Source organism: Somniosus microcephalus, chromosome 19 (genome assembly GCF_052327205.1).
Source record: "Somniosus microcephalus isolate GS21.2 chromosome 19, FLI_Smic_1.0, whole genome shotgun sequence".
In the NCBI taxonomy this organism is placed as follows: domain Eukaryota; kingdom Metazoa; phylum Chordata; class Chondrichthyes; order Squaliformes; family Somniosidae; genus Somniosus; species Somniosus microcephalus.
This window is the reverse complement of record NC_141005.1, coordinates 4,127,685-4,139,870: the sequence shown is the minus strand read 5'-3', so window position 1 is coordinate 4,139,870 and position 12,186 is coordinate 4,127,685. Positions and strand designations below refer to the sequence as shown.

The 12,186-nt window shown below is 49.6% G+C and overlaps 1 protein-coding gene across 3 annotated transcripts in view; it reads left to right on the top strand.

Annotated features, from left to right (window-relative positions):
* The first annotated feature begins 3,360 nt into the window (after positions 1–3,360).
* Positions 3,361–12,186, top strand: part of tctn2 (tectonic family member 2) — a 46,472-nt gene continuing 37,646 nt past the window's right edge. For all 3 annotated transcript variants that reach the window (XM_086011830.1, XM_086011829.1, XM_086011828.1), the window contains exons 1-3: positions 3,361–3,476; positions 5,952–6,059; positions 6,835–6,905. In XM_086011830.1, coding sequence (XP_085867956.1) covers positions 3,401–3,476; positions 5,952–6,059; positions 6,835–6,905 — 255 coding nt within the window. In that variant the 5' untranslated portion in view covers positions 3,361–3,400. The remainder of the gene's footprint in view (positions 3,477–5,951; positions 6,060–6,834; positions 6,906–12,186) is intronic.

Sequence of the window (12,186 nt, the reverse complement as noted above, 5' to 3'; positions counted from 1 at the left end):
CCATTATCGCTCTCTCCCGGTGCCACATCAGAAAAACCCAAGATAATTACAGACGAGGAGGCCAGGCAGCCCAATGTGGTTCATCCATCCAGACAGACCCTCACATCCAACTCTTCCCCCACCAATTATTTCTTAAATTATTCCAGTGTTTTTTGCCTCTAGTGTTGTCCGACAGAAATTGCTGACTAGTCACAGCTGTGGCTACAGTGACACCATTTTAGCTTCGTGCACCTCACACAACACAGATTCATGTACTCCACACGTGTATATTTACTTTTTCTTATTCGTTCCTGGGATGTGGGCGTCGGTGGTGGTGAGCCGCCTTCTTGAACCGCTGCTGTCCGTGTGGTGAAGGTACTTCCACAGTGTTGTTAGAGAGGGAGTTCCAGGATTTTGACCCAGCGACGATGAAGGAACGGCCGATATACTTCCAAGTCAGGATGGTGCGTGACTTAGAGGGGAACTTGGAGGTGGTGGTGTTCCCATGCGCCTGCTGCCCTTGTCCTTCTAGGTGGTAAAAGTCGTGGGTTTGGGAGGTGCTGCCGAAGAAGCCTTGGTGAGTTGCTGCAGTGTATCTTGTAGATGGTACACACTGCAGCCACGGTACGCCGATGGTGGAGGGAGTGAATGTTTTTTAAGGTGGTGGATGGGGTGCCAATCAAGTGGGCTGCTTTGTCCTGGATGGTGTCGAGCTTCTTGAGTGTTGTTGGAGCTGCACTCATCCAGGCAAGTGGAGAGTATTCCATCACACTCCTGACTTGTGCCTTGTAGATGGTGGAAAGGCTTTGGGGAGTCAGGAGGTGAGACACTCGCCGCAGAATACCCAGCCTCTGACCTGCTCTTGTTGCCACAGTATTTGTGTTTCTGGTCAATGGTGACCCCCAGGATGTTGATGGTGGGGGATTCAGCAATGGTAATGTCATTGAATGTCATGGGGCGGTGGTTAGACTCTCGCTTGTTGGAGATAGTCATTGCCTGGCAGTTGTGTGATGCGAATGTTACCTGCCACTTATCAGCCCAAGACTGAATGTTGTACAGGCCTTGCTGCATGTGGGCATGGACTGCTTCATTATCTGGGGAGTTGTGAATGGAATTGAACACTGCGCAATCATCAGCGAACATCCCCACTTCTGACCTTATGATGGAGGGAAGGTCATTGATGAAGCAGCTGAAGATGGTTGGGCCTGGGACACTGCCCTGAGGAACTCCTGCAGCGATGTCCTGGGGCTGTGATGATTGACCTCCAACAACCACAACCATCTTCCTTTGTGCTAGGTATGACTCCAGCCAGTGGTGAGTTTCCCCCTGACTCCCATTGACTTCAGTTTTACTAGGGCTCCTTGATGTCACACTCGATGAAATGCTGCCTTGATGTCAAGGGCAGTCACTCCCGTCTCACCTCTGGAATTCAGCTCTTTTCTCCATGTTTGGACCAAAGCTGTATGAGGTCTGGAGTTGAGTGGTCCTGACGAAACCTAAACTGAGCATCAGTGAGCAGGTTATTGGTAAGTGCTGCTTGATAGCACTGTCGATGACACTTTCCATCACTTTGCTGATGATTGAGAGTAGACTGATGGGCGGTAATTGGCCGGATTGGATTTGTCCTGCTTTTTGTGGACAGGACATACTTGGGCAGTTTTCCACATTGTCGGGTAGATGCCAGTGTTGGAGCTGTACTGGAACAGCTTGGCTAGAGGTGCGGCTAGTTCTGGAGCACAAGTTTGCAGTCTGACAGCTGAGATTATGTTGGAGCCCACAGCCTTTGCTGTATCCTGTGCGCTCAGCCGTTCCTTGATCTCAGGTGGAGAGAATTGAATTGGCTTCTGTGATGGTGGGGATGTCAGGAGGAGGACAATATGGATCATCCACTCGGCACTTCTGGCTGAAGATGGTTGCAGATGCTTCAGCCTTGTCTTTTGCACTCGCGTGCTGGGCTCCGCCATCATTGAGGATGGGGATATTCATAGAGCCTCCTCCTCCCGTTAGTTGTTTAATTGTCCACCACCATTCATGACTGGATGTGGTAGGACTGCAGAGCTTTGATCTGACCTGTTGATTGTGGGATCGCTTAGCCCTGTCTATAGCATGCTGCTGCCACTGTTTAGCATGCATGTGTGTTGCAGCTTCCCCAGGTTGGCACCTCATTTTAGATATGTTTGGTGCTACTTAACAAACAAACAAATATTGTGAGGGTCAGTAACTGAAGGACCATGTGTTATCTGTAAAACCACTTACCTTCTAATGATGTAATCTCTGCCCCAGTCAGGAACCGGTCCGGCTCCCTCTTTCAGGCAGAGAGTCAGCACCCACTGCACCAGCCAGCAACACATTCCAGAAAAGCAGAACCGCCCAACATCCAGTCTATTCCTACCCTTACATAGTTTAAACTCGTGTTCTCTTTCCTCCCCAATCTATCAAACTGTAAAGAACTTCATAGACAATTAATTATTTTGAAGGATATTTTTACATAGGCAAATAAACAACCACTCTGCACATAGCAAGATTTAACAAACAGCGATGAGATGAATGACTAGTTAATTTGTTTCTGAGTTGGCCAGGACACCGGGAGAACTCTCTGCTCTTCTCTGAGTCGTGCAGTGGGATCTTTAATTCCAACCTGAACAGGCAGATGGGACCTCAGTTATCCAAAAAACAACTCCCATGACAGTGCGGCGTTCCCTCAGTACTGCCCCTCCGACAGTGCGGCGCTCCCTCAGTACTGCCCCTCCAACAGTGCAGCGCTCCCTCAGTACTGCCCCTCCGACAGTGCAGCGCTCCCTCAGTACTGCCCCTCCGACAGTGCAGCGCTCCCGCAGTACTGCCCCTCCGACAGTGCGGCACTCCCTCAGTACTGCCCCTCCAACAGTGCCGCGCTCCCTTAGTACTGCCCCTCCGACAGTGCCGCGCTCCCTCAGTACTGCCCCTCCGACAGTGCAGTGCTCCCTCAGTACTGCCCCTCCGACAGTGCGGCACTCCCTCAGTACTGCCCCTCCGACAGTGCGGCACTCCCTCAGTACTGCGCTGGAGTGTCAGCCTGGATTATGTTCTCAAGTCTCGAGTGGGTCTTGAACCCTCAACCTTTTGACTCAGAGGGGCTGACACCTAAGTATATAAAATAGTGGAAAAGTGAACTGTTTAAAATATGTTTGCAATTATTTTGCTGAATAATTTGCTGATGAGATGAACACTTTCTTCCTGCCCTCACTGACACTGATGGTGTTACTGCTCCTCCCTCCGCCAGAGAGTGCTCGAACCGCCACTGCGCTCCATAGCAACCGGCCGCCGCGGCGCCGCCATTCATGGTGAGCGTTGATTGGCTTGCCGTTGCTGCGTGTCCCGAGCGGCCAATGGCAGGGCGCCTTGCTGCGGAGTGGGTGGGCGGACGCTGTGAGCCGGGGCGATGGGTCGCGGGCTCGGCTCGATCATCTGCCGGCTCTGCTGCAGCCTCCTGTTGGCTGAGGCCGCTGGCCGTGTGGGTGAGCGGTGCTGGCAGGAGGCGGCTGGCGGAGGATGGGGATGGGGTGGTCAGGGTGCGGTGAGGGATCGGAGTGTGAGGGGAGCGGGTCGATGGCTGAGGTGTGATTGGGAGGTGAGGGGGGTGGTAGGGAGTGCGGCTGTTGGGCTGGGCTGTGATTGGGACGGTGGGCGGATGGGAGGGGGTGAGGTAGGGAGCTACCTGAGGGTGGGCTGTGATTGGGATGGTGAGGGGTTATGGTGTAGGGGATTGGGGAGGGGGTGTGAGGTTTGCAGTGTGAGGGGTTGGGGGTTTGAGGGTTGGGGGGGTGAGGTTTGCAGTGAGGGGTTGGGGTTTGAGGGTTGTGGGTTTGAAGGTTGTGGGTGTGAGGTTTGCAGTGAGGGGTTGGGGTTTGAGGGTTGTGGGTTTGAAGGTTGTGGGTGTGAGGTTTGCAGTGAGGGGTTGGGGTTTGAGGGTTGTGGGCTTGAAGGTTGTGGGTGTGAGGTTTGCAGTGTGAGGGGTTGGGGTTTGAGGGGGTGTGGGTGTGAGGTTTGCAGTGTGAGGGGTTGGGGTTTGAGGGGGTGTGGGTGTGAGGGGTTGGGGGTGTGAAGTTTGCAGTGTGAGGGGTTGGGGTTTGAGGGTTGGGGGTGTGAGGTTTGCAGTGTGAGGGGTTGGGGTTTGAGGGTTGGGGGTGTGAGGTTTGCAGTGTGAGGGGTTGGGGTTTGAGGGTTGGGGGTGTGAGGTTTGCAGTGTGTGGGGTTGGGGTTTGAGGGTTGGGGGTGTGAGGTTTGCAGTGTGAGGGGTTGGGGTTTGAGGGTTGGGGGTGTGAGGTTTGCAGTGTGAGGGGTTGGGGTTTGAGGGTTGGGGGTGTGAGGTTTGCAGTGTGAGGGGTTGGGGTTTGAGGGTTGGGGGTGTGAGGTTTGCAGTGTGAGGGGTTGGGGTTTGAGGGTTGGGGGTGTGAGGTTTGCAGTGTGAGGGGTTGGGGGTGTGAGGTTTGCAGTGTGAGGGGTTGGGGTTTGAGGGTTGGGGAAGTTGCTGTGAGGGGGTGAAGGCGGGTTCTGGGTTTGTGGGGTTGAATTGTGGGCGGTTGGGATTCTTCCTGCTCGGTGCCAGGTATCGCAACAAGCCCGTGCCCTGGCGGGTAACACCTCGGTGGCTGGACTAGTGGTGGGAAGTGCACCGTGTTAGCTGGTTAAACTCCAGCATTGTCCCCGGTGCAGCTTTGGGGTCTCTAAAACTTGGCTGTTGCCAATTTACACCTAAGCTCACCAGACTTGTTTCTTTGTGGTGTGTCGGGGCTCCCCCCTGACCCCACATCTTTCTCTAGTTTCTCTCCCGTCTCTCCTCATGCGCTCACTGAGCTCATCTATTCCTCGACTCTATACCCACTAGACTGCTGACCACCCCCCCCCCCCCAACTTCCCTTCTTGACCCCCCCCCCCCCACAACTTCCCTTCTTGACCCCCCCCCCCCCCAACTTCCCTTCTTGACCCCCATGTTAGTTGATATTGTTGACGGTTCTGCTCAGATACTGTCTCCCTCTCCATCAAATCTGCCGTCATCACCCTTTTCCCCAAACAAACGGCCCTTGACTCCTCTGTCCTTGCAAACTACCGCCCATCTCCAATCTCCCCTTTCCTCTCCAAATTCCTTGAACGTGCTATTGCCTCCAAAATTATGGCCCACCTTTCCTGCAACCCCATGTTTGAACCCCTGCCACAGATCTGAAACGGCCCTCATCAAAGTCACAAATGACATCCTCTGTGACTGCGACCATGGTGTACTTTCCCTCCTCATCCTTCTAGACCTGTCTGTTGCCTTTGACACAGTTGACCACACCATTCTCTTCTAATGCCTCTCCTCCATTGTCTAGTTGGGTGAGACTGCACTCACCTACTTCCATTCTTATCTATCCAGACGTAGCCACAGAATCACCTGCAGTGGCTTCTCTTCCCACTCCCTCTTGACCCCTCCACTGTATCTGTGTTGTCAGACTGCTTGTCCAACATCTCGTCCTGCTGAGCAGAAATTTCCTCCAGTTAAACGTCAGGATGGCAGAAGCCATTGTCTTTGGCCCCCGCCACAAACTCTCCACCGATTCCATCCTCCTCCCTGGCCACGGTCATGGGCTGAACCAGACGTGCCTTCAACCGTCCAGGTCCTAAACGCTGAAAGTACTTCCCTACACCTCTGTCTTTTCACCTCCTCTCCTTCTTTAAGACCCTCCTTAAAACCTACCTCTAACTGAGCTTTCCGTCACCTGTGCCTATATCTTCTCCTTTGCCTTACTACACTTCTGTGAAGCACCTCAGGTACTTGAAGAAGAAACATTTGCAGGGCTGTGTGGAAAGCGAGAATAAGTGGATCTAAGGGGCGAGCTCTTTCATAAGAGGCAGCACAGGCACGGTGGGCTGAATGGCCTCCTTGTGTGCTGTAAGATTCTATGATTCTTAGCTGCTGATGACATAATGCTGTAACTATTCTACTTTTCATTCAGTGTTCCAACCATCTTTCCTGATTGCCTCAAAACCTGAAGTAAATGTGTACCTGGTGGGCGAGACCAGCTCTGTTAAACTCGGCGTGGAGACAGTTGGTGCCACTGCTGGTACGGCTCCCTTATTGTTCTGGTTTACGGGTACATATATTTCAGAAGTGGGACAGTCCGTGAATAGAAGCTGTTATTAGCTTTAAGTAACCTTGTAAAAGCAAAATAATTAGAGTAAAATCCTTATGAAAGTTCAAGTAGGAACTATATATCTAAAAGATTTTTGTTTTGCACTCGTCCTCTTTTAATTCCTCCTCCCAAACTATTCCTTCCTTGTATTCCCTTAAGTTTAGAAGGGATCTTCTAAAGAGCCAGTCTTGACTTTGTGCTCGGCAGACATCTATCTACACGAGTACTCTGCAGGTATAGCATTTGGGAGCAGAAAGCATAGCTGATTCTCCCCTCCCAAGCCCAGGAAACAGAAGTTAGTTATAGTGTCTCTGCTGCCACTGCAACTCGGACCAGCTAACTCATCACAGACTGGCAACTCAGACTTGGATGTGTGGCTCAGTTACGTGTCGTCTTTACCAGGATGGATCCATTTCGGTGCAGCCATGTATGGGGATTCTGGTTGTCGCTAACGTTTCTCATGTCTGATTCTTTTGTGTCCGCTTATGTGCGGCATCCCTTGGCCTGCAAAAATAAAGCACGCTTACAGTGGCAAATCTCTTGTTCTTTGCCCATTCATTAACTGAAAAGAGTGTTTTTGTAACTAATGCTAATAATTGCTCTGTCACTGTGGTGATTTGGAGATTAGAGAGAGTATCAAGGGCACATGCTGCGATTTAAAATGAGAAAACTGAACTTCATTACTTTTGGTTTGTTTTCTATTTAGATTTGTCCCAGTCTGAGTGTGTGGAGACAGATGCCACTGATCAGTGGGTACTGACTAGTTCAGTTGATGAGGTTAGTACTTTTTAATGTAACTTTCTTATTTTTTTCTTTGTGGGGTCATCTATTTGTGATAAAACTTCCTCCAAACAGATTGCTGGGATGTTAAACTTGCCTAATATTAAAATGACTCCAAAAAAGGATCCATGTCGGTAGACTAAACACTGCCTGCTAGTCCACTAACTGCAGTACAATCTGACTTTCTTGCTTTCACCAGCAGAGATTTCAGAAATAAGGGTAGAGCTGGGTGCCGAAACTCCTAGGAGCATAGGAACAGGGATAGGCCATTCAGCCCCTTGAGCCTGCTCCGCCATTCAATGAGATCATGGCTGATCTGTGATCTAACTCGCTATTTAATCAGTTGCTCAGAACGCAGGTAAAGGCTGCACAGGCAGGAAGGGAATGGGTGACCGCCAGGCAGAGTAGTATGCGCAGGCAGGTAGTGCAGGGGTCCCCTGTGGCCATCCCCCTCTTAAACAGATATACCGCTTTGGATATTGTTGGGGGGATGGCTTATCGAGGGAAGGCAGCAGCAGCCAACTTCCTGGCACTGTGGGTGGTTCTGCTGCACAGGACGGGAGGAAAAAGAGTGGGAGAGCTATAGTAATAGGGGATTCTATTGTAAGGGGAATAGATAGGCGTTTCTGCGGCTGCAAACGAGACTCCAGGATGGTATGTTGCCTCCCTGGTGCAGGGGTCAAGGATGTCTCGGAGCGGCTGCAGAGCATTCTGGAGGGGGAGGGTGAACAGTCAGTTGTCGTGGTGCATATAGGTACCAACGATATAGGTAAAAACTGGGATGAGGTCCTAAAAGCTGAATATAGGGAGTTCGGAGGTAAATTAAAAAATAGAACCTCAAAGGTAGTAATCTCAGGATTGCTACCAGTGCCACATGCTAGTCAGAGTAGAAATAGAAGGATATTTCAGATGAATATGTGGCTAGAGGAATGGTGCAAGGGGGAGGGATTCAAATTCCTGGGACATTGGAACCGGTTCTGGGGGAGGTGGGACCAGTACAAACTGGACGGTTTGCACCTGGGCAGGACCGGGACCGATGTCCTTGGGGGAGTGTTTGCTAGTGCTGTTGGGGAGGGTTTAAACTAAAATAGCAGGGGGTTGGGAACCTGTGCAGGGAGACAGAGGAAAGGGAAACAAGGATAGAAGCAAAAGACAGGAAGGAGAAAAGCAAAAGTGGCAGTCAGAGCAATCAAGGGTTTAAATCAAACATGGCCACAGTAAATAATAATTCTAAAAGGTCTAAGAGTGTTAAAAAAACAAGCCTGAAGGCCTTGTGTCTTAATGCGAGGAGCATTCGTAATAAGGTGGATGAATTAGCTGCGCAAATAGATGTAAACGGATATGATATGATTGGGATTACGGAAACATGGCTCCAGGGTGACCAAGGCGAAAAGGAGGTGGGGTAGCATTGCTGGTTAAAGAGGAGATTAACACAGTAGTAAGGAAGGATATTAGCTCTGATGTGGAATCTGTATGGGTAGAGCTGAGAAATACAAAGGCAGAAAACGTTAGGTGGAGTTGTATACAGACCCCCAACAGTAATGCTGAGGTTGGGGATGGCATTAAACGGGAAATTAGAGAAGCGTGCAATAAGGGCACAGCAGTTATCATGGGTGACTTTAATCTACATATAGATTGGGCTAACCAAATTAGTAACAATACTGTGGAGGAGGAATTCCTGGAGTTGTATACGGGATGGTTTCCTGGACCAATATGTCGAGGAACCAACTAGAGATCAGGCCATCTTAGACTGGGTATTATGTAATGAGAAAGGATTAATTTGCAATCTTGTTCGAGGCCCCTTGGGGTGGAGCGATCATAATATGATAGAATTCTTCATTCTTCATTAAGATGGAGAGTGAAGTATTTGACTCGGAGACTAGGGTCCTGAATTTAAATAAAGGAAACTACGATGGTATGAGGCGCGAGTTGGGTAGGATGGATTGGGGAACGTTACTTAAAGGGTTGATGGTGGATAGGCAATGGCAAACATTTAAAGATCGCATGGATGAACTACAGAATTTGTTCATCCCTGTTTGGCATAAAAATAAAACAAAAAAGGTGACTCAACCGTGGCTAACAAGGGAAATTCGGGATAGCATAAGATCCAAGGAGAGCACATATAAATTGGCCAGAAAAAGCAGTAAACCTGAGGATTGGGAGCAGTTTAGGATTCAGCAAAGGAGGACAAAGGGATTAATTAAGAGGAGGAAAATAGAGTATCAGAGTAAGCTTGCAGGGAACATAAAAACTGACTGTAAAAGCTTCTATAGATATGTGAAGAGAAAACGATTGGTGATGTCAAGCGCAGGTCCCTTGCAGTCAGAATCGGGGAAATTTATAATGGGGAACAAAGAAATGGCAGGCCAATTAAATACATACTTTGGTTCTGTCTTCACAAAGGAGGACACAAATAACCTCCCAGAGATGTCGGGGAACATAGGGTCTAATGAGAGGGAGGAACTGAATGAAATCAGTATTTGTAGGGAAATGGTGTTAAGGAAATTGACGGGATTGAAGACTGATAAATCCCCAGGGCCTGATAATCTACATCCTAGGGTACTTAAGGAAGTGGCCCTAGAAATAGTAGATGCATTGCTGATCATCTTCCAGCATTCGATGGAATCTGGAACAGTACCCAGGGGTACCGCAGGGATCGGTCCTAGGACCCCAGCTATTCACAATATATATAAATGATTTAGATGAGGGAACTAGATGTAATATCTCCAAGTTTGCAGACGACACAAAGCTGGGTGGGTGGGTGTGTGTGCTGTGAGGAGGATGCAGAGAAACTCCAGTATGATTTCAACAGGTTGGGTGACTGGGCAGAAGCATGGCAGATGCAGTATAATGTGGATAAGTGCGAGGTTATCCACTTTGGTGGCAAAAACAGGAAGGCAGATTATTATCTGAATGGCAATAGATTGGGAGAAGGGGAAGTGCAACGAGACCTGGGTGTCCTTGTGCACCAGTCGCTGAAGGTAAGCATGCAGGTGCAGCAGGTGGTTAAGAAGGCAAATGTTATGTTGGCCTTCGTAGCGAGAGGGTTCGAGTACAGGAACAAGGATGTCTTGCTGCAGTTGTACAGGGCCTTGGTGAGACCACACCTTGAGTATTGTGTGCAGTTTTGGTCGCCTTATCTGAGGAAGGATGTTTTTGCCATGGAGGGAGTGCAGCGAAGATTCACCAGACTGATACCTGGGATGGCAGGAATGACGTATGAGGAGAGACTGGGTCGATTGGGCTTATACTCGCTGGAGTTTAGAAGAATGAGAGGGGATCTCATTGAAACTTTTAAAATTCTAACAGGACTAGACAGACTAGATGCAGGAAGGATGTTCCCGATGGCGGGGGAGTCCAGAACCAGGGGTCACAGTCTAAGGATAAGGGGTAAGCCATTTAGGACAGAGATGAGGAGGAATTTCTTCACCCAGAGAGTGGTGAACCTGTGGAATTCCCTACCACAGAAGGCAGTGGAGGCCAATTCATTAAATATATTCAAGAAGGAGTTGGATATATTTCTTGAGGCTAAAGGGATCAAGGGATAATGGGGAGAAGGCAGTGACAGGGTACTGAATTTGGATGATCAGCCATGATCTCATTGAATGGCGGAGCAGGCTCGAGGGGCCGAATGGCCTACTCCTGCTCCTATCTTCTATGTTTCTATGTGAGGCAGTACGGTGGTCTCGGATTGGGTGGATTCCTGCAGTCTGTTGCAGCGGTCACTTCCGTTGGGTCATCCTTCGAGCTGTTGGAGGTGTTAGGCTGTCAGCCACCTCAGAGGCTAAACTCGACCAAGGTGTTAGGCCGTAGCCACCTCGGGGAAGCTTTCGTCCCGAACTGCCTAATTTCCCCTCTCGGTCGTCTATATTTATAGTTTTTTCGGTGGGCTGGTGACTACCTGGTGTCAATCATTTGTTCCCCATCCTATTGTCCAATTACAAGGGAGAGGCTACCTGTGACAGCCCCCTCTCAGCCTCATGAGGTCATTTTCCTCCTTATCTCTGTTCTAAAGGTCCTGTCGCCCTCTTGCAGACAGCTCTTTATCCTACAGCTCCTTGCTGCATCCTGTATCAGGCCTAGTTATGCCCACTCGAAGGCCTGTTTTTGTGTTCTGACCTTGTAATTCAACTCTCTGTACAGCTATTTTTCTGACATGACTGGAATCTTTCTGTGTCTTCAACTTAGGCAAACTGCTGATCTAGGGAACCCGTAACAGACGATTATTTCTTTCAATCCACGATTTCTTACACTAATAACAATGCCCGGGACGGGAGATCAGCCTTCCATTCCAGGAGGGTTGGCAACGCTATTACTAAGAGCTCCAGCAATGATCCCTGGTCATCCACTCAGTACCTGACCCCACATCACTCTCCTAGCGAGTACCCATTGCTTTCTTCCCCATCCCCTGATTTTACCTTCGATCGCCACCTTTTAACAACTGTCAGAGGCTTTTGCAAGTGATTAACATTAAGGAACTTGAAATGTGAGAAATGCTGTATGATTCTACGTGAATTTTCCAGGCCACAGAGTGAATGAACTGCCTGGCTGAGGTCAGTAACGTTCCCAGCGACCGCCTCCCTCGGTCCTTCCTCCTTACGCCCTACACTGAGTATTGTGTGGCTGCAAACCTCCTTTGGAGACAACAGCTTGTGGCTAACACCACCCCACCACCTGGCCCGCGACGGGATTTGTTTGAAAGCAATTTGCCTATGAAAAGTAAACGGCCAAATTCCGGAACCAAATCCAGCTGAACTATTTGCACGAGGACGAGACTTCGGGATCCTGCAATGCAATTGGATAAGACCACATCTGGCATGATTTTCAGATTCACTTGGCACCGGCCGTAGGCGGGATGTTGTACTTTTATCCCGGGTTGTGAGCAACAGTGTCCGGGAGATTCACCCTCCATTCCAGAGACTCCTGGACAATCCGGGAGTGCTGGCACCCCTACCCCAGAGAAAGTGGCTGGGTGGACAGAAGTTGTTCGAAGGATTTTCAAGACAAAATACGCCCTTTCATGATCAGATTTAACTAGTTTTGTGTGTTTGTTTAACTTTTCTTTAGATCAGCAGATCAAAGTAGCACAACTGCTTCAAAAAAATCTCGGCAAAGTTTGGGTTGGACAGTAGGCGGAGCTGGGCACTGGACGGCATAGGGCTGGGCGGGAACGGGTACAGACAGCAGCTTTGGAGCCAAACTTGAGCGCCACACCAGTGACTGAGGATGACTTCAGTTTCTCCATGTCATGTTATAAATTATTAGCTGTGTGTGGTCA